Genomic DNA, 22556 nt, shown 5'->3' with positions numbered 1-22556 from the left:
ATGAATGAAGAGAGGGAAGGGGTTGGGCGCTGAGGGAGGGAAGCTGTGTGCGAAATGGCCGCCGTTTCCACCCATATCTGAGTCCCCCTACACCTCAACCGACCGCCTTGTTACCATGGAAACAGCAGCTGCTAAAAGCTGAGAGGTCTGACTCAAAGGGGCGAGTGAGTGTGTGGCGTCGTCAGGGCCAGAAATGTCAAACACATTGGGTCCATCCAAAATGTGGGCTGATTGAGGCCCTAGTGAGGCTTGTGTGGTTTGAGTGGGTGGGGTTGTGCAGAGCTGGGAGGGGGGGGGGGGGGGGGGGGGGGGTTAAGATGAGGAGCCTTAGGGAGCAGCAGGAGGAGGAGGGCGGGAGCGTCTGCCTTTGATCAGAAAAGACCTCATCATTGAGGAAACAGCACAAGGCCAAACTCTGCTGAACTCCTCCCTCCTCCCGTCTTTCATCTGACCGCCTCTCTAACGGCTCTCCTTGCTCTGATCAAATCTACGTACACCCGTGTTTTTCCATCGCTCACGTGGACCGGCAGAGAGTGAGTGGGTTACTGGGTCAGTCAGTAATCTCTTTAGGGGATGTGAAGGAGCAACGTGGGTCGGGGCCGGATGAAAAGCAGGTTAACTCAACGTGACATCAGAGAGGAGACGGCATATCGGCATACTTTCACATCTGCTGTGTACGTTGTGTCAGTCGTAACCCCGTGTCTGCCGACATGTCTACACCTTGAATTAATAACAATGCTTTCCCCTGCTACCATCAGCCCTGTTAGGCTGTATTAAGGCACAGTGGTGTTTTGAGCTAAATGCTAACGTACGCATGCTAACATATTCAGAATTTGGGTGCCAGACCAGCCTCCGGCAAAGGATTAGGATGTTGGTGGTGATCCAGATGTTAGACTTACACAATGGGATGTGATAATTGCTTTCCAGTCGGAATGGTGAATAATAATGTGATTACATTTTTTTTGTGTTTAAACTGGAAAAAGTCTTTCAGTGCAACAGCAAGTGTGAGCTCTTTCAGCATTATATGTAATGAGGCAGTTCCAGTGAGTAATAACACACAAATTATAAACTAGGTATATGAAACACAGGGAAATGCAAATATTCATGTAGAGCATATAATTAATGCCAACAAAAATGACTAATAATGTGCGAGTATATTAGTGTTTAACTGCAGTAGTGGGCTGGGATGAGACGTCCTATAATGAGCAGCTGTACTGAGCAGCCCCGCTGTAAAAGCTCACGCTCATTAAAAATATACACGCCAATTAAAGATTTACACAAGCAACAACAAACACAAACAGTGCCGGCGGACGTGGAGCAGCAAAAATCATCAGGGGAACAAATGCTGGGAGACTCCAGCGGTCTTTGTGGACGATGTAGCAGAGGGCTTTAGTGTGCATACTCTCACCTCGCTGTGTGTGTGTGTGTGTGTGTGTGTGTGTGTGTGTGTGTGTGTGTGTGTGTGTGTGTGTGTGTGTGTGTGTGAAGGTCGTCTCGGTCACCACAGATGATGCCAAACTATGAGTGTGTGTGGACACATTGTGCTACTACAGGGACACTAGCTCTCACAGACAGGAAGCTGCAGCAGAGGTGGGGTCCGTCCCTCTCAGGTGTCCCAGCAGATTATGCAGGTCATGTCTGGTTCATATTTTCAGAACAACAGAGGGAACAACAGTTCAAATCTGTCTCATAAAAAAATAACATTCTGGGCATTAGGTCCACACCAGCTATTCATCGAAAGGGCATTTATTTTTGGTGGTTTCAATAGAGAACAGTGTTATTTTACTGACTGATTTTTACTATTCATATCTCGATAAGGCTGTTTAAGTTCAAGGCAGATACGGCGCATTTCATACACAATGATACGTTAGAAGTGTTTTTAAAGTAGAGAAACAAATTTACAACAAAAAAAAAAATGTTATGACAATAACGACATCTGTCCCTCAATCAATCTGAAACTTTTAGTAATAAGGGAGTGTGGAGCCACGGTCCTTTGTAGCTCTGTATTGCATGAGAGCTAAGACACTCAAACTTCCATTTCAAGAGGAATTTAAAACACACTATGTAAAATACAATGTAACTCGTTTTCATTCCCTATTGTGTGTATTTACAACTCCCTCTAGTGAGCTACAGGTCTCAACTCTAAATAATATATCTCAATCTAAGTGCATATTCATTTTAATTTCAGATGCATTGTTCAACCTCCAAGTGTTCATGAGTGACAGCACTGCATTGCCATAAGTCTCTTTCATTGAGCCTAATCATGTCACTTAAGCCAGTCCTTTGTTCTTTGAATTAAATGAGTCATTAGCAGATAATACTCTATAATACTATCCGACTGTAATCCGTGACCCACCAGCTTGTCTGGAGGGCTCTTGGGGTTTTCAAAGACTAGAAGAGAATAGAAGACGTATTCTATGGTTTATTGAGAAAGGCATGAATGTTTTCAGGGATCCAGGCTCATGACAGCGTGTCCTCTTCCTGTCGTGACGGTCAGGGTGAAGGGTCACAGGTTGAGGTCAGGGCTTACAGAGGGTGATTACAGCCAACATGTTTACAGCGGTCATGGGAGTCACACGCGCACAGATACAAACTCTAACGTGAAGTTATTTGACACAGTGGGACCATTTTATCAATTATGGGCAGTGCTACTCAGCCTGTAGAAACACATGACAGTAATGCCAACAATAGTCTGCGTAACCCAGGCCTACGTGAGTATACCTCACGCTAGGTCCATAAACAACTACATTTTGAGTGACAGGACAACACAAATTAATTCAATTTACCACAACTTTAGTTTGCCACGATTTACATGGATATGAAATATAAAAACAGGGAGCTTTAAACCAAAGGAAATGGTCCTTTAAAGAAGCTTAGTGGAGTTATTAAGCGTATTTGTCCTTATGTGGGATTTCAAATTCAAGTAAACTTTGAGTTCAGAACACATGGTGGTCTGATCCATCAGAGTCTGGTGAGTCAGAGTGCACTCTCTATATATGTTGTGTGTTAAAGCTGGTGCCAATCCAGGTGAATGGCACGATCCTACCACAAAGCAGACAGTTCATCCAGCTGTTTCCTTGGTGATGCAGGTCCTGGTGCTGGGAAACCAAGCTGGGAGGCTCGCCGTCGACTGGAAGCATTAGATCTTCTTCACTGGATCTCCTCACTCAATAAAAGACCCGACCTGCATTTACAAACAAGCTTGTAGTCTCAGTCTGCTTCCTTTATATTTCATACATATTTATCTCATGCGCTACAACATACTAGATATATCAGAAAATCTAGCTCTGACTAAATGCAAATACTTACATAGCAATATAACTATAATAATATTTTTTCTCTCAAGGTCAAATTCCAAATTACTATTTTGTTCTAGGAAAACACCATATATTATATATTAAATACAAATATCAGACATGAAAATACCATTCAGCTTAACAAATATTTTAACAAAGCACTACAATATTACACACAAACCTATAAAAACTGACTGTCAGTGAAACTTAACAGTATTTTTCTGTAGAAGTACTATTTCGCCAACTATCATTTTGACAAATACTTACAGCAAAACTACATTTCGTAGTCCATTATCTATCAAAACACTCTTTTTTATTAAGTTATTGAGAATAATTTCCCGTGTTTTCCATTTTTAGTAAGATGGTGAATATTACCAAGATACGTACGCTCCAAACATCAAATACATGTCCCTTTTAGGCGGCTGATATTATGAACCACAGTGAAAAGCTACAGCAGGCTTTACATGGACAACATGCCAACACGCAACACAACTAGCTAGCTAGCTAACGTTAGCTTACCGAGGTACCTGAAAAGCAACTCGCTAACACTTCTGGTGGTCTCGTGGCTTCTGCGGGGAAACGTTTCACTCTCATCTGATAATTTAGAGTTGTAACTGTTTTGACATGGTTACTACTGTTTCTCCACTTCCTGTGAAGCTAAACGTTGTTATACGGAATAACTAACGTATTAACGCGCTCAACATGGCAACCCGGCGTCGTCGTCTCGCGCTAGCAAACTGCACTTCAAAACTTCCGGTCAATTGAAGAAATGGATGGGAATGGATGGAAGTTATCACATCTTGGAAAGCATGAAGTTAAAACTGAGGCCAGTCTTTTTTTTATTTTAACATGTTTTGTTTAGCGTGTGTATAAATGGGTTATATCTATATGTAATTATTTTTAAAAGAAAGCTTATGTTTTTACTAGAAAACATTGAACATTGAAAAACATTAGGGAGGGTTTGAAAGACACAATTGTGATGCATTATGGAAAGTGTGGGGGTCAAATGTTTTTGGAGGACTAAATGTCAGCTGCTATTATTAGGGATGATTATGTTTGGTACACCACTTTGGTCCAGACTGAAACACGTCAACAACTACCAGATGTGTTGCCATGACGTTTGGTTCAGTCAGTGGTGTGCCCCACAGGGTGAACACAAATAACTTTGGTAATCTCCCCTGCTGTTTTATTCAGCCTCACCAGGTCAGAATTTTAATGCATTCAGTACTTTAGTTTATGACCAAATACATGCACCATCAGGCTCAGCTATACTTTGTGTTTCGTGCTCCTCAGCTCATGTTTGCATGCTTCATACCAGCTAAACATCAGCATGTTAATTTATTAGTCACAGCAGACATTAGCATTTCACTGAAAGAAGTACAGCTTCACGACTCTGGAGTACTGCCTCGGGGGTACTGCTGGTGTTTGTTTTGTTGACTTTGTGTCAGTTGAAAAGATAAACGCCCATTTTCTATGTTCAGAAGCCATTCACTTTATTTATTTACCTAACTTTCGGTCACGTAGCTCCAGTGAATGCTACGTCACATACACAGTTAAAAGCTGCTTTAGACTCGATGGAAGAACCTACACGTCCTTGTGCACCTTCGTTAAACGCACACATTTCATTCGTGACAGCTTGGCTGGTGTTCTAGAAGATGCTGAATATGATGAAAGTCTAATTCTGGCTCTCATACAAACGCAGTCTGTCTCTTACCACCCATGACTAAAACCATTAGGACCCCTGGGCTGTAACGGGGGTTCGCTGCGCTACGTTTATAGTCCGCATGCAGAAGCAAGAGGCTGTGTGTGTGTAGCAAAGTGATTTGTCACACTCACAGCACACTTGGCTGAACAAAGAAGTCCCCTCTATCCATAACGTTACAAAGGCCGGGTGTTGCTACCCCATGATTGGCGGAAAGCACCCGCTCCGTCATGTGATTGGTTCATAGCCCCGGGGGCTCAGTTATCATGAGTCAGCCCTTTTTTCTGCATGAGACAAGGGAGGAGGGGGAGAGAGAAACAGACCAGGCCGAGGAGAGACAGAAAGATTGTAAGGAGAGAGAAATTACCACATTTTAAAATCATAAAAACCATAAATAGAAGCAACGTATGAAACTAACGGCAATTTGAACATACAACTTTATTAGAAAACAGTGTGGTCTCACACCTGTTCCACAAAAGATACAGAAGGGAATGCTAACTCTTTTTTTTTTCAATTATGTACTGAAAAATATCTGTATAAACTGGAAATAAATTGTCTCAAGATTCTAAACCATTCATCAGTTCAACCCCAATATTCAAAAAGGATAAGAAGAAAAAAGGAACATGATATATTGGGGTCCCCCTTTATTATTGAAGCATTGAAGTTCAGCGGGAAAAGGCAAAGTGTCCGAATGTGTGCGTCGTTCCACAGATGCACTTATCATTTCAGTGTGTTTAATCAGCGCAACTCAGAACAATGCGTTGAACAGCAGGTCGGAAATCTGCATGAGCACACGTGAACCATGAAAACGGATGCAGTAGAAAACAGTGATGCACACTGAAAGAGATACAAAAAGAAATACCAGCTGATCTCAAAAGCATCACTGAAATGAAAAGTAGAACTGTGTTAGCCGGCGTGTGTCTGAGAATGAGCTCATCACGCCGGCGTTAACACACTCGTCACAGAGTAGGTGTTAGAAGCGTCTGTAGTAGCGGTGCGCCGGTCCGTAGTGCATGGGCAGGTCCATCATGTCCATGTTGTGGTGATGGGGGTTGACGGGAGGGTTGTGGAGGTGGTGGTTGTTGTTGTTATTGTTCAGGGGGGGCAGGTGTTGTAGGGGTGGCACATAGGGGGCCGGGGGCAGCCGGGGTATCATCACCTGGTGGTACATCCTGCCCTGAGGGGGAGGCGGTGGGTAGCGGCCACGTGGGGGCACGAACAGGGGAGCCTGGACCGCCTGTGGGTGAGGAGGGGCCGCAGGGTTCAGGTTCGGTGGGTTTTCGAGCAGTGGACCCACGCGTGGTCGCTTGACTTCGGTGATGGGCTCTGGAGGAGGGCCGACCCTCTTCCCTGAATTATCTGAGACAAGAAGGAAGAAAGGATGTTATCAATGAACCGGTGGTTTGTCTGAGCTTCCTTTTATTGAGGTTGAAATGTTACAACAGTTCCGTAGAGGTTTGATTCGAACGCCTCGCCTGCATTTTACCCTTTACACAAACACTTGAGAGAAACCAAAACAGGAAACACTCCTGCATCTGCGGCCAGCTTATGGTGTAAACGGTCCCACCAACAATGTTTAAAAGACAAAGAGGAAGCAGCGGAGAGGAAGAATAATGTGCCCGCAGCGCAACTTTTCTCTGTCAGGGGACAAAATCCATCACATTTCTACATCAGTCCAAAAAGAAACACTGAGCTATAATTTAGTTTCAACCGATCCAACGATATCATTTCCGACTTTTTCAAAGTGAGACTAAACCTTACTAACCTTACTACTAAACAGTGAACAGAGTGACACTCGGTACTGACCTGCAGCCTTCTTGTTCAGCTCGGCCTCTCCTTCCTTCTGGATCTCCTGAATGATTCGCTCGTCGTCTTGCTGTAGAAGAAACACACAGAAGTTGTTGGTATTTCCAACACTATGAAGACAACAACTTTTTTTTTTTACCAAAGTGAACTTAAAATAAATTCTCTCGTCTTGATACAGTAGCTTTGCCCTAACCTTGTACTACGCACGTATAAATCAAGCCAACATAGTGCTTGTTTAGCTGCAGGCTTGTTGTGTTCCAGTTGGAACTGTGTGGTCTCAATTGACTGTTTGACTAGTTTGCGAACATAAAGCTTACTGAGATGTGTGTATGTGTTTGGTCTGAACTTCGCTCACTTCGTTCTTGCCAAGGAAAACTTTTAAATGATGATAAGAAGGCAGTCGGCCTCTTCGAGCCCTGCAATGGCCCTCTGGTTACCAGTGTTTACCCATTTCTTGGCAGTGCCATGGAGACCAGCTCTTGGCCAGCTCTGGTGTCTCTCTAGAGCTGCTGGAGGAGCTCCAGCACATTAACTGCTCAGAGACTAATTGTTGCTTCTGGTTGCCAGTGATGTTGTGTCCAGGTCACTGTGGGCTACCACAGAGTCAGATGGTCGGGGTCAAAGTGCAGGAGGAGTTAGTGACCATGTTTGTGTGTAAAAGACATATCTTGGGACTGGCTGGTTGGTAAAGGCCAGGCCACGTGAAAAAAACTGTTTTTCTCTAAAATAAAAGCTCATGGCCAAAGACCATGTCTGAAAAATTACCGTGGGGTCGGTCCAGAGGGAGCACTTGCGGCAGTGTCGGCAGGGAGCGCCGGGAGAGCGGGCGTGCTGGCAGAAGTGGTTGTAGCCGGTGATTGGCTCTCTGCAGAGATAGCACATGAAGCTGCCGCAGCGGCACGACATCCGGTTGCAGCCCTCAGACTTGACCAGACCCGTCCCACACTTGACGCACTTCCTCACCCGAGCTGCCGTCATGCGCTCCTCGCTGCAACAGGTGAACGGACAGACAGTTAAAAAATAAACTGATGAACACAATAAGAGACACGAGAAGAGAAATCAAGCAATGAGCCAAAAGTGGAGTCGAAGAGAGACATAACACATCAGACTCTGTGCAGATGGTCAGATGAACTATCTCCCGCGTGTCTCAAGGACAGATTCTTCCCTCTGGCTCACATACAGTGGTTTTGAGCGCTTTATCATAAAGTCAACATGACTTTGGGATACAAAATTAAATCAAACCATCATCCTGAACAGCCCCCCGAGACACGGATCCCCTTTTTACTCTACCGAGTTCATGAGAAAATGTAACGATTACAACATTAAGTACATGTTAAACAAGGGGACGCTAACCTGCACAGCATCTTGTTGCCCATAACATGCACTCAGTACACTATCTTAATGTGCTTTTTGTATTTCCTATGTATTTGATTTACGATGGTCTTTGTGAAAGCCAGGGTTTTCTTTTTGAATCTCCTCCAGTTCTTGATCATCGATGCACATCAGAGACCAAATCCCCAAATCTGGAGTGGACTAATGTTGCCATAGTGATTCTTTTACTGTACTGTACAAATCATCAGGTCAGAGCTGCTAAGACCTGCTGCACTGATCTTTCTACCAGGCCACTTCCTGTCTCTTTCAGCACCAGGAAGTAAGAAGATCCGTGTCCTGCTCAAAACAGGAAGTATTGCCTCTGGGCCTGCTGGGCCACAGGAAGCAGCTGGCCTCTCTGCTTCCTGGAGGGTTGTCCGGGAAACTGGGCTGTTTACCCAGCATCCTCTCTTAGTGAGGAGGAGAGAGGACAGCGAGAAGACAGAGAAATGGTGGGGCCTGGCTCTAAGATCATTAAGATAATTAGGAGTAGTGTCGCTGCCCTCTCTCTCTCCCCCCCTTACACACTAACACTGTCCTCTACATCTATAAAGGCAAATAGCCATAATTTTTTAACATTTAACATGTGTATTATGTTTTAGAGTTTGTTAAGATTCCCCTACACAAAAATAACCACAAAGCTTTGGTGGTGTGTTGGAGTCATGTGTGTTTCTGTGAGACCACTTACAAGAGCACCCTCATGCGGATCTCGTCCCTCTCCAGGACCTGCTCACACGTCTTCCCCAAATGCTGCTTCCACTGGACATGGCACTTTCTACAGCTCTCCTAAAGGGAAGAAAGGCATTTTTCATGTGCAGGGATTAGGTAGGAGAATGATTTGTTTCATTAGATTCCCCTCATAACATTTATTCACTTTCCACATCCACCCATCACTACTCTTGTCTGTCACTATTCCAGTTACTGCTGAATAAGAGGAGCCCTGCGGTCCAGAGTATTCCTCTACAGTCTGCTCTATATGCTGCTGGTGCTGCCACTGCAGGAACTTGGACTCGCACAGACACAGCTACTAGGTGTGGCTCTGCCTGCAAATGTGTGTGTGTGTGACTGCAGCAGTGCGATTTGCTTGCTGCCGACTGTTTGGTTGCCTAGAAACAGCAACTCCATCCTCCGTCCTCCAACGCCATGTCAACCCAGAGAGTTATCCTCCCTTCCTAACCCTTGGCTAAGTGGTGTCACCATAAATATTTGAACCTCTCATCTAATATTGAAGAGAGTAACATATGACAGTTGATGCAGCACCAGTATGAGCCATATCGCCACAGCAACCTCCAATCTGACCCTTAACCTGCTAGGGAAACCATGCATCGGTCAGAAATGCACCCCCCATACATCCTTCGACCTCTTTACACATCCTTGAGTCACTGTGTTATTTCTCATTTCAGCTACCACAGACTTGTAGGTTGCACAATATTCAACGAGGCAAGTGGGTAAGAGTGAGTGACTGTGTGTGTGTGTGTGTGTGTGTGTGTGTGTGTGTGTGTGTGTGTGTGTGCAAGGTCAGCCAGAGGGTGGGGAACTGAGCTGGAGAAGCCAGAGTTTTCATGGGCATTTGGAGCAGTTTGGATGCGAAGGCTAAAGACTCTCCAAAGGCACACAAGGACCTTTAGAGCCAAATTGTGGTCGCTTCAAGCAAAGGGGGAGCCCTTTTTAAACACGAGGCCGATGAAAAGTGGACCAACTATGTTCACATTTTTGTGGCGTTTCTGATTTATGAGGGAGTGTCCAAGCAGAGACATGCATGAAGCATAGTCGATAAGCATGGGAATGAGCGTGAAGAAAATGAAGCAGTGAGAAAACTATCTCAGGTCTATGATGAGTCAAACGTGGGCTGTTAGAGAAGGGCACGAGGGGTTATGTGCAAGCCAAGGGGTGCAGTACTGGACTCAAATGCCAGAAGTGCCCGATCACACAAAGACCAAGAGGCAGAGAGTGAGAAGGGGAGGAGGACAGAAAGCGGAGTGGTGAAAGACCGCCCCCTGGTGGTAACCTAGAGTCCAGGAAGAGGGACACAATGAGAGAGAGTGACAATGTGTGTGCTTGTTTGACAAGCTGTTGAAAAGCAGGAACACACCTGAGTTCTTATAGCGCTGCTAAAAATACAGCCAGTGACGTCGGGTGTCTCCGCCCAGTGGCTGACTCATTTAAATACAAGTGAGTGTTGCTGAAAAGTGTCAAGAGGTTGAAGACACACACACACAGCCTTCATGATGTACAAATGGCAGCAATTTGATCCACTTCGGTCTCTACATCCATTCATTCAGTCCAGACACCCTGTTCCAACTTGAAATGCATCTCCATTGACTGCACTGGACACCGTTGGGTCCTCCCCTCCCCTCCCTCCATCTTCATTCATACCTTGCCTCTCCTACTCTGGATCTCTCTCTGGTTCTCTCTCTTTTCCCGTGGTGCAGGCTGCAGCAGCCCTTATAAGGCAGTGCAAGCAGCTTACAGAGCTTCTGATTGGGTTGCATGTGTGCACGGGTGTGTTTTTTTATGTGATGAGGTAGCTTTTACTGCAATCATCAAAATGGAATACAGCACTAACAGATACACAGAGACTGAGCACAGATTCAGCTCTTGTTTGCACTGTGACAGCCTTCCAGTGGCCTACATTTCACATTCCTCTTCTTTCATGAAGTAATCCTATGCAGGCCAAGAACAACCCTGTCCAAATGTCCTCATAACCACATGTGGAAAACATTAGTAAGGGAGGGGGGTCAGACAGAGCCAGGGGAGAGGAGCAGGAGAAAGGAAAAGAAGGGGGGGGGGGGGGGGGGGGGAATCTGGGTCAAACTTGATCTGAACCACATTTGAAATGGAGGCAGAAATGTGTCCAACCAGTAAGAAACCAGTATCAGGAGAGTGGAAAGTGCAGCCAGCCAATGAGGCGGTGATGTGGGAGAAGGCGGGTGGGCTTACGGAAGTGTGTCAGTTACATAATGGGGCCCCTCCCTGCTCATAGACTGAGCTGGCTGTGGGGCCGACTGTACAACAACTGTCTTCAACCGTGCTTTTGCTGGTGGGAACAAGGATAAAAAGAAATCTAATAAATATTTAAACAATGCGGATGGAATTAGAGCTAGTCCATATAATACTGATAATCTTGTGACAACACCATGTCAGTGTCCATTAAACACTGTTAAGTATAATACCGTTAACATATTTCTAACAATTGATCTAAATCTGCAGTTGTTGCTTTCTGCACTGTAGATGAAAATGAATTATCAAACCAAAAGAGATCTGGAGCAAATTTAACTTTTTTTTTTTTGTGTCTTTGGGTGTGTATGAGAGTATGTAATGGGATGCAGCTGTGAAGCGACACTGCAGGGAGCCACTACGAACCTCTGGCTCCACCTACAGGTTAATGGACAGAGTAGCAGGCCTGATGATGCCACTGTTTGCATTTATATAACATCAGAGGTTTGTATGATTACATTAAAAGGTTGGGGTTAAGCCCTGTTGCTTTTTCTTGCAATGAGTGACAATGTAAAACTCATACTAGGACATTATTTGGACAGCAGGACCATCTGATTTCATAAAACAGTCGTTAGACAGAGAAGCCACAGTGATGAAATTGTTTTTAGAACACAGATCACTACCGCGTTGCCATAGGAACTCATGGAGATTGGTCAAAGGCAGCAGATGTAAAATTACACTTTAATAGTCTGACCAGAGGCAGACGTTCTGTGTGTGCTATCCGAGAATTATGTTCATGCATCAAACAAGAACAAGCTTAAAGGGCAAGGACACTAAATGCTACTAGCTACCACTAACTACCATAACATTATAAGGCACTAGGTTTTTAACAAAAGAAGAATGTTTACAAAAGTTAATAATCACAAGAAACAGCCACCTCTTGTCCCAACATCGATACTAGTGGCACCAATTACTGTCTTATTTTGTGAATATATTTTTACACTTGGATCTATTCTATCTATCTACAGGAACTATACTTCCAGTTGAAATAAAGGTTTAGTCCCCAAGGACAAAAAGTTGCAATGCAACTAATAATTATTTATATTATGAATATTATGAATATGTTATATTAGTTGTTTTAATCTACAAAATGTCAGAAAATAGAGAAGAATGCAGATCCCAATATCCCAGAGGACAATTCTAAGTCTTAAAACAACTTATTTTGGCCACCCTACAAGTTATTTGCTTTGCTAACGCCCTGAGATCACATTAGTTCACATACACGCCAAGAGGTGAATATACACATATTCCGGGAATGTAGTGAGTGTAGGAGCGTGTGTGTGTGTGTGTGTGTGTGTGTGTGTTGAGCCAGAAAGAGATTGGGAGACAGAACAGAAACAAAGAGACAAACATGCACAAAGAGAAAGAATGGAGGGTTTGTGTTCTTGTGGGGAGAGTGAGAATATGATTGTGAGTAAGTGTGTGTTTGCGTTTCTGACAAATAATGGAGATTTTAGACTGGAATCCATGTGACAGCCTTGGCAGACACGACGCACAGCCTCCCCCTGCATTCCTCAGACAGAGGGAGGAGGCCCAGAGATAAACAGAGAGGGAGACAGAGGTGGCGACCTCGCCAGATGGAACCGATTCATCATCTGCAGAAAACTGTTCATCAATCTTTTTGATCTCGACTTGATCTCTGTCTCATGTCCACGCTACGCAGACATGATTTATGCTGAAGTGGATCCTGCACACAGAGCTTACAGATTCCACCATGGACTCACGATGGACTGAATTATTCATGATGTTTTATTCAAATCCAGATTCGATCTCTCTTTGGTAGAATATATGCGATTATAACAGAGTGTTAACCTAAATATTGCTAAAAGTTAAACAGTAGCAGTGCATCCTGGCTCCCCCAAGACCCCAAAGCTTTGAATGAAGTAAATAAATACAGAGTGGGACTGACCTTGCGGCACCGAGGGTTGGGACAGCTAAATAAAGACCGGTCTTTGTCCAACAAGGCTGGGAAATTGCAAAACGGACACCTGAAAAGGCCAGAGAGGGAGGAAGGTTACGAGTGAAATGTATGATACAGTTCTAAATATAACACAGAAAACACAGATAAAACAATCCCACTGAGGAAACAATCAGACACTATTTCAGGTCTCTTCTGGGTGTCCCCTTTAAATAACAAACATACAAAGATACGTCAGAGTGTGCCGTCTGTGAGGTGTCACTTGTGAGCATCGTGCAACTGCGGCATAGATACGTCTATGAATGAAGGATGTGGCCAAATGAGCTAATACCACTTTTCACATGAGTACACATTAATGTACTTATCACTTCATTGAGGAATAAATCGTCAGAATGTGCTAGGTACTTACCGCACTAGTTCATCAGCACAGGTGGCGGCGACCGCCTCCTCCGCCTGCCTCTCATAGTATTTACACAGTATGTTCTCTGGTAGGACTTTCTCCAGCTCACATACCGGGTAGGAGCATGGGCAGCCTCCCTCCATGCAGCTCAGCTCCGACTGCAACACACACACACACACACACACACACACACACACACACACACACACACACACACACACACACACACTGTATTATTATAAAATATTTGACTTCATAATGACATTTGTAAACACATTATCCATCTCAGGAAGGCTTGTGACATGTGATGTGTGTGTGTGTACCTTTCCAGAGCCAAATACTGCCTCCTGAGCGTATCTGACCAGACAATCTTTACAGAACAGGTGGCCGTCTGAACACTGCGTCATCTTCTCAAACGCAAACTCCCCGTAGCAGCAGCCACACTCAATCAGCTGGCCGTCCTGGAGAAGGAATCATACATAGACATATCTTATGGTACTGAGGTTTTCAAATGTTCCTACGTTTTTCAGGGATTGTCTTTTTAGGTTGATTGATTGACTGATTGATTGATTGCATTAATGGATAATCAGATATAGAAACAAAAATCCGAGATGTTAGAAGACAAGCTAGTAGACGTGTCAAGTGCCTCCGTCTGGTGGTATTAAAAGGGGATATCAGCTCAACCAGAAGTATAATAATGTAACAGATTTTCAACATTAGCTCTACCTATCCCAGTTGGTATATAGTGGGAAAAATGCCTGCAGCTTTTGTTGCCTGAACAGATACAAAATCATTCTGCTGTAATGAAGGTCAGTGTGAGCACTTTTTACTGGATGCTGTCGCCGATGACAACCCAGGGAGAGCAAGCCAGCATGCGTTGCTATGCATGAAAGTTATCTTCCCCAGTGGGACAAAGGAGTGCTAGACACCTTCTTTTGAACTTCTTGAAGACCAGCTTTTTGTCAGTGAGTTTTCTAATTTAAATTAGGACAAGGAATGACAGCCGCCAATGAGCCGGTACAGTGGGTCAGCTGCCCAGCTAAGATGGTTAAGCCTGTCTTAGTTCAGTGTAAAAGAGAAACTTGAATTCAGAAGGATTTCAATTGTATTTAACCGGTTTATGTAATTTATTAATGAGAAGTAGTGAAAATGGTGCAGCTCTGCAGCAGGAGAGATCCGATTTCTCAGGTAATACACACTGGGGGAATTTATTTCTACAGTGAACTACATTTGCCATCAAAACTGATTGGTCAGCCACATAAAAAGGTGGCAAATTTTCCCATTAAATACATTTTTGGGAAATTCAACTGAAATTTTTTCTTTACACAAATTAACGATGCAACAACAATAGCCAAATATGACAGTTCTATCAGTTTGGTTTACCTTCTTGTATTCATCTTCGTTGACCTGCAGAGCCAGGAGGAAGTCCTCATGCTGGAGAGACACAAAGGAGTTCGTTAACTGGGAGATTAGTTCCTAGAAGGAGTGTGTTTGTAAAACCAGGAGTGCTACACCTGAAAGCAGTCAAGTCTTGCTGTGGAGTAAGGTATGTAAAAGCAGAAAGGAAACGTATACGCTGTAAAATGTTTACTTGGCAGTGTAACCGAAAGGCATTTTATTGTTTGATGCCAGAAATGTTGCATATGCTAAATGAGCAGCAATAGTCAGTAGACATAAATTGGAGTTTATACACATTTGTTTTTATGATATGAGTTATCTAATGAGTCATTTTATATGCCTATTTAGAAAGCCTCTACATAGATCTAGCTTTAAAAATGCCAGAAGGATTTGTTATCGCACAAATCCAATAATCCAAATGTGTGTGTGTGTGTGTGTGTGTGTGTGTGTGTACCTCTGCCCATTCCTTGGCCTTCTGCTGATAGAATGAAAGCTCCTTCTGCACGGAGGCTTCCAGACTGCTGTACGTCCTGCAGTAGCGACGGTCATTCTCCAAGAAATACATCCTCTTGTCAAATTTAACTGAACCTGCAGGACAAAGGGAACGGCAAACAGCAAAAGTAGGTTTAAATCCGCTACACTAACAGTAAACTAAAAACACGGATGAAACCCCAGAGCTTTCTGACCAGAGACAAAAAAACATTACACTGTCCTCCCATGATGCACCTGCAGCTCTGTAGTCAAGCACTGACTTGTTTAAAATGAGTGCGTATAGGAATAAAAAAACAATGAATACGAGAAATCAGAAAGAGTATGCTCACTGTGCTCAAAATGAAAATCAACGTAGCAGCGCTCAGAGGAGGACGCTCTGCTCCGCCGTCTCTTTCCTGAGGGGTCACCTGATTCTTGCCACTTCTTCAGAGCTTCACATAAGGCCTGGGAGAGCGGGAGTTGAAGAGATATTTGTAAAAGAGAGAAAGAAAGCTGAAAAACGGTAGAATTGGAATTGCATTCCTAAGATGTAGTAATGTAATGAGACAACAGGTACCTTGCGTGTGATTGCATAGTGTCCCTTCAGAGCATTGAGGGCCCATTTGATGTCCTGACAACTGAGCATCCGGAAATCTGCCATGAGCAAGTCAGCAGCCTGCATCACAGCCTCAGGTCCCACCATGCCCAGTTTGGCATAGTCAAACAGGTCCTCGGTCACCTGAAAAGACCCGCACAGATACATACATCGTACCAAGACACTGACATATCTGATTCAAAGAGGTGCATGGAGCGGTCAACAAAATGACAATTGAAGAAATACATTGCGTAACTGTGGTTTTGACATGTGAGGCTTTTTTTGTGATTGTACGGTGGTGGGAGAACAGCTGAATAGTCAGGTTTTAATGCAGGAGAGACTGGAGGTCTGTTTGTGCACTAACTGTTGTTTGCCTAAGGTCACATTTCTTCTCTTTCTATGCTTTCCTATGTGTGTGTGCGTGTGTGTGTGTGTGTGTGTGTGTGTGTGTGTGTGTGTGTGTGTGTGTGTGTGTAGTCTGAACTGTCTGTGCAGGAAAGAACAGTACAGTCATTTCTGGTTTCTGTGTCTCCTTTCCATGTGAAAGACTCACTTAACGCTGAAGCGCAATTCAACAACAGTACAGTCATAATCTGGTGACAGGCGCCATGAAAAGCTCCACTGTAAAATATATTTGTTTGCTAATTATGGTTCGATCCTTTGTTATTTTTCCAGTTCTTCAGTTTCCATGCCAACTATCCATAATGCTTATTATACTAGTGAGGATGTTAAAGACTGACTTAAATTGACCCCCACCAGTAAATCCTACATTACTTAAACAAAAGAAATCGAACTATTCAAAACTATTCAATAATGCCGCTTCATCCTCGTGGTTTTAACAGACAGACAGACACCCAGACAGACACACAGACAGACAGACAGACCAACTGACCTCTGTCTGGGTGTCTCCAGACTCCAGTAGGATGCTGGTAGGAGCTGCTGTGGTTGCTGTTGTACCTCCTCTTGGATACTCTGGGTTCTCCAACAGCAGGTTACAGATACTGGAAACACAGCAGGGGGGAGATGCATGTGAGCAAGCTTACACAACCATATACACAGTTACAGGATGGACAGTCCTTCAATACCCATCAACATATACAGGACAAACTTAAAGTATATAGATTTGGGACTGTTGGGACGGTAATGAAGAGTAATCCTAATTAACTGTTCAGCTTTATGTGAGAAAACATATAACAATAATACAATATATAATACAGTTCAATTGACTGGTCAACCATTAGGAAGAAGTATTATTGTGCATTTAAAAACAGGGTAATAGTTTTCTGAAAGTCAACAATGAAAAAGATACAGCAGCAATTCTAGAAACCTCATCATTGTTGCATCATTTATCAAATTCTTATGTATTATTCTTATGTAAAGGTCGATGCTTCTTACACATTCAAGTCTTTCACGTTATTCTTTTGGATCAGTTCTGCTACATAGGCTTCTTGGACATCCGGGAATAGATCCAACTGTAGAGGAAACACAGAGATTGAACAGACGGTACGTGGTTGGGACAGAGGAGGTGAGAACCACAGCTCCATCACAATTCAAATAATTTAACTTGATATGAACCAACCGAGTTCATACTCACAACACCAGTGATAAGGGTTCTAACGAGGGGCTGCTGCTCTGCTCTCCCTCGTGGTGCAGAGGGACCGGGTCTTGCATCCTCTATTCGGGGAATGTCCTCTGGTACAGGAGGGACCGCAACCAGACCAGGGGCTGGGTTGACTCTCTCTGGGTTGGGAGCTGGAGCCAGAACAAGACGAGCCTCTCCGCTATTGTTGGGGACTGATGCAGTGGGAGGTGGAGGAACAGGGGGGTGGGAGTTCAGGTTAGGCACCCTGATGGGGAGGCGGGCTGCTGGGACCAAGCGAGAGGCACCAGCCTGTGGCGGAGGATTGGGTACAGCCTCCCCAGACACTTGGCTCCCCAGGATGATCCGGTGACCTGCCTCTGGAGGTCCTAGTCTCTCTGGGGCTGCAGCTATTAGCACGGCAGGGGGAACCATCATTATCACCCGAGGGGGCTGAGGGGCCTGGACTGAGGGCTGAGGGGCCTGGACTGAGGGCTGGGCAGGGGCCTGGGCTAGGGGCTGTGGTTCAATCTGAATGAGATTGCCCTTCATAATATTGAGTGACACAGGCTGCAGCTGTTGCTGGGGCCTGATGTGCAGCTGGGCTTGGCTTATGAGAGCAGATGCTTGGATGTTCGGCTGCTGGGGAAGAACCGTCACCTGGGTGAGGTTCGGCTGTGGGGTTGTGGTCCAATTGGACTGGAGCTGTGTAGATGAACCGGGCTGAGACTGCGTCCGTGTGTGAGACTGTGCAGAAGAAGTACTGGCCTGAGGATTGTCTTGTAAATGAGTACTTGTGCTCGGCTTTTCTTGAGTCTTTGTAGAAGAACTTGATGCAACAGCACAAGAATAGTGTGGGGCACTGGTGGAGGTACTCGCATGGGGCTCCACCTTTATGTTTTCTGAAGAGCCAGCTTGTGGCTGTGTGAGTCCAGATGTGCTCGACTGAGGCTGATGAAGTACTGGTGCAGGTGCTCTGGATGTGTTGGCGCTAGCCTTGGCATTTGTGGAGGTAGATGGGGTTTGGATAGAAACGGCATGGAGATCCACTTTTGTATGAGCTGACGTACCGGCCTGTTGCTGTGAGTTTGTGTTTTGTTTTGGCTGAGACAGTGTGTGTGATGAAGATACAGGTTGTGGCTGTGTGTGTCCAGAAGTGCTAGACTGCGCAGGTGTCTGTGTCCGTATGGCTGGCCTTACTGCGGAGGAGTTGGCGGAGGTAGAGGGGGCAGAACCAGGGTCCCCTGTGGGAACCCCAGAAGTAGCGCTACTTTGACCAATGACTTGAATTGGGCTGTGCGAGGCCCCACTCCATTTTGCGGCTGGCCGAATCACATGTCTGCGCGCAGGAGTGAGTGGCTGCAGGAAAACACAGGAAGCAAAAGAGTCAAGATGATAGATGAATGGAAACAAATAAGTTTCATCCGTAGTAACATCTGCAGCTCATATTATTGACAGCAATATATAAAAATACCACATGTTTACACAATTTTATAGGCATAATAAAATAATGTAAGAACAGGGTTTGTCAGTCACCTCCAATATGCTGACGTCGTCATCATCTGCATCGTCCGGGACTAAAACGGGGCTGCCAGGTACCAGAGTTACAGGCTCCTCATCTGAGTCATCAGAAATGGTGATGAGCTCCCTCTTACGGGAACGGGAGCCTAAACAGACACAGTGTAATAGAAATGTTACACATTTGTATTTTGAAACAATCTTGTTTAAAACCGTTTGTCTAGTTCTGTTGTAGTACATTCATTTCTGTGGGGAAAACGTGTCCTCCTGCATTTGACCCATTCAAACTACTTAATTTGAAATAGATTGGAGAAGTGGACAGCCAAAATTCTTGAATCAGAGTTATTTTATTCATTTTTGTCCAATAGACATTGATATGTGACTAGCCATTGGAGCTGTTCCAACTCTTGGATGGGTATGAAATCCTCTAGAGTGAATCATAAGTACAAACAAAAAGTAAATATGTTGAAAAATAACCTGGTTCCTTCCAGAAAAAAAACTATGATATATTGGCAAATATATATTTTCTTTACCATCCATCCATCCATTGTCTACCGCTTATCCTGTATTCAGGGTTGCGGGGTATATTTTCTTTACAAAACCCAAAATATAAATATGTTTTATAAGGTTCCCTTAAATTCGTTTTTTTAAAATGTGAATTTGGTGGTGGCAGTTTAAATTACAAAACATATATCAGGACAAAAGCAATTTTATTTAATCTGCTGACCACAGATATTTTTTTTCAAAATTGAGTAACTTTGTACATTTTGGGAGATGTTAAGTGTGAGCAATGAAAAATATCTTGGAGAAGACATGAAAGACAATAGAATAAAAAACAATGAGATTAAACTAAAATATTACGGGGTTATTAATTAAATACCGCCACAAAATCTGTCCGTAAGAGCCTTAAATAATGATAAAAATAAAAAAAATATGTTTTCCATAACAAATGTAATTTAGTGCATCTATTTACTTTTTTACTTGCTGATATGAAAATGAATCGGGATGTTTTGTTGAAAATCAATATTTCCTAAAAAAATAATGTGGAAAATCTCAAGGGCAAATCAGTGTTAAGTATCCAGAATGGTGTTGTCTCTGGACATTCCCAAAATATATTCCAATGATTTGCTTTCAGAAAGCCACGCTGTCTCCAACATGTGGCATCCCCTCCAGGAAAATGTGATTTCTGCTTCAGTGTGATAAAGAAATTATTCTTAACACTTCCACAAAAACTCTTGCCACAAATTAGTTATTGCATTTCCACTGAAATATTCCACTTAATTTCATATTGAAAGAATACCTTATATTTCCCATTTTCCTTTAATGTATTCTGTAGTGTAGGATTTCTGTTTGGTCAAAAGGCCTTCATATAATATAGACATGACACCTTTATTTGAATAATTTTGTCAGACACAGACAGTATTCTCTATCCTGGATTATCAAAGTCTGTTTGTCAAAATGTTTGCGTAACTTGAGATATCTGTTCTTTTTAATTAGGTCTTTCAAGATGATGTTCAGTCCTCAGGTTTTCAAACTCGCCTTTTCCAGGATAGGAAATATTTTATTTACCTTGAACCCGGTATCATAAGATCAGTATTATTAATTATTTGTAATTTATGATCTAGTTTATATTCCCCTCTTATCATATTAAAAATATTTGCACAGAAATTGTATATCAATAAATACTGCATGAAGTAAAGGTAATTTATAATGGAGAGTTCAACTAATTTACATGTGGAAATGTTCTTACTTTGCACACAAAATAAGTGTGCATGCCAGATTACAGTCAGTAACCATAAGTAGGAACAGTATTATACTGTGGTTTTGCAGTAGAGTTGCACCTCTGTTTGACTAGAATTTCAATAATGGACTTTTCTGAATGACAACAATTATGTAATTTTGGAAAACAACATTATTATGATACATGTTTGTGTATGTATGTGATGTAAAACAGGGTTAGATATAGTTTGAAATGTTGTAAAATATGTGCCAATGGGACAAGGAAAGCATGCCAGCATAGTGTATGATGCAATGTCACTATATCATCACGCCCACTCACAAACCGGCACGAGCATCCACATGTTTATGTCCACATGGTTGTGGATACTGACATTTCAAAAATGTGTCTCACCTTGGCTGCGGTGGACGTTGAAGCTGGCCAGGTGAATGACATCATCATCACTGCCTCCATCTGCCATTGTGAAGCAACACTCGGCAGCTCCCTGAATCAGCCCATACACAGAGTCACTGCTCAATCAATACCATCTACACACACACACACACGCACACACACAGACACACAGACACACACACAGACACACAAACACACAGTTAATGTGCTGACATTCCCCTGGATTTCCAACCACTGGTTTCACTTTAAAATGCGTGACTTGTGATAACATTTACCAAACACGAGAAAGGCTGGACTCCACCCTGCTGGCAGATATAATCTTATTACACATGGCTGAAGAAGAACTTGTAGGCAACTATACATTGGCGAGCTTAATTGTCGTGTGAGCTAAAGAGAACTTAAGAAAGAGGAGGCTTAAGTAAAAACGGAAATCTAAAGCATGGGGAGCAGGGTGAAGATGTGTGTCACCAACTAGGAATAACATTAGCTAGCTAACTGGAAGTTGATGTGATGGCGTTGGCCGACCCACAAGAATGTGTTGAAACAATTCACGCCGTCTTTACTTGCTCGCTCTCGCTGCCCTCACGTTAGATATGATCGAAATTGGCATGGAATCAATGCATTTCTTACATGTTGTTACAACAGACGCTAACACTGCGAGGAGCTGGCAACGTTGCAATACTAGCTATATGAACTTGCGTTTTATTCATTATCTTGACATTACTCTCACCACTGGGACGTTAGCTTGAGGGTCGAGATGCTGTATACAAAAACAAACATTCCCGAGGAGCAATCAATCATTTCCGCCCAGACACTCAGAACAAACCACTGCTCTCCGCTAAGCTAATGGTGATTAGCTTGGCTTGCTAGCTAGCTAGCAGGTTAAGTAGTTAGCTCACTTCTGTCGGGATTTCTATCCATAACATTGGTTCAAACTAACCACGCACAGTCTAATATCTTTGTATGAATAACATATATGCAAAAATGTACAATACCGCGGCTTCGTGTTGGATAACCAATACAAAACGTCTTCTTGGTGGACTGACAATCAGTGAATATCGAAACAAACTGCCAAAACAAGAAGAGAAGCGACGTCACGCGTATGGTACCAGTCGCTACGTGCAGGCGGTGGATTTATGGGAAATGAAGTCCTTAAGTTAGAGGCTATTTTCGGCATTGTAGCCAGGCTCAGGGAACGAATAGGACAGAGGATATTCTATTAACATGTGCAAAACGTAATACTGTGTCAATAGTCGCACGTGAAAGAGAAACAAAAAAGAAGTAAATGCACTCTATAAAATATATATATAAAATAGTATAAATATATGATTCAAAATAACAGGAAAGTCATAGTTTTTTAAATATCTACATCAA

The 22556-nt window shown here is 43.4% G+C and overlaps 2 protein-coding genes across 2 annotated transcripts in view; both read right to left on the bottom strand.

Moving 5' to 3' along the window:
• smurf1 (SMAD specific E3 ubiquitin protein ligase 1) overlaps positions 1 to 22556 on the bottom strand; it is a 75583-nt gene that overhangs the window by 38033 nt on the left and 14994 nt on the right. The window lies entirely within an intron of this gene.
• Positions 5418 to 22263, bottom strand: rnf216 (ring finger protein 216). The gene is made up of 17 exons (XM_084037160.1): positions 22178 to 22263; positions 21183 to 21316; positions 19070 to 19200; positions 17549 to 18892; positions 17350 to 17426; positions 16847 to 16955; positions 15937 to 16098; positions 15710 to 15824; positions 15343 to 15476; positions 14874 to 14924; positions 13814 to 13951; positions 13500 to 13648; positions 13082 to 13160; positions 8864 to 8961; positions 7570 to 7792; positions 6805 to 6874; positions 5418 to 6357 (listed from the first exon to the last, which is right to left on the bottom strand). The coding sequence occupies exons 2-17, from the start codon at positions 21247 to 21249 to the stop codon at positions 5972 to 5974; spliced, it is 3333 nt and encodes a 1110-aa protein (XP_083893286.1). The 5' UTR covers positions 21250 to 21316; positions 22178 to 22263; the 3' UTR covers positions 5418 to 5971.

The sequence above is a fragment of the Eutrigla gurnardus genome (genome assembly GCF_963514095.1).
Source record: "Eutrigla gurnardus genome assembly, chromosome: 20".
NCBI lineage: Eukaryota > Metazoa > Chordata > Actinopteri > Perciformes > Triglidae > Eutrigla > Eutrigla gurnardus.
The sequence above is the reverse complement of the archived record's forward strand: the minus strand, read 5'-3'. Positions and strand labels throughout refer to the sequence as shown.

Excerpts from the sequence above, each read along its gene's own strand:
- rnf216 (XM_084037160.1), bottom strand. The coding sequence starts at position 21,249 with ATGGCAGATGGAGGCAGTGATGATGATGTCATTCACCTGGCCAGCTTC. Across the intron at positions 16,956-17,349 it reads AACGTGAAAGACTTGAATGT|TATCTGTAACCTGCTGTTGG; the intron begins GTAAGAAGCATC and ends CTGTGTTTCCAG. Across the intron at positions 13,161-13,499 it reads TGTGCTGATGAACTAGTGCG|GTGTCCGTTTTGCAATTTCC; the intron begins GTAAGTACCTAG and ends TGGCCTTTTCAG.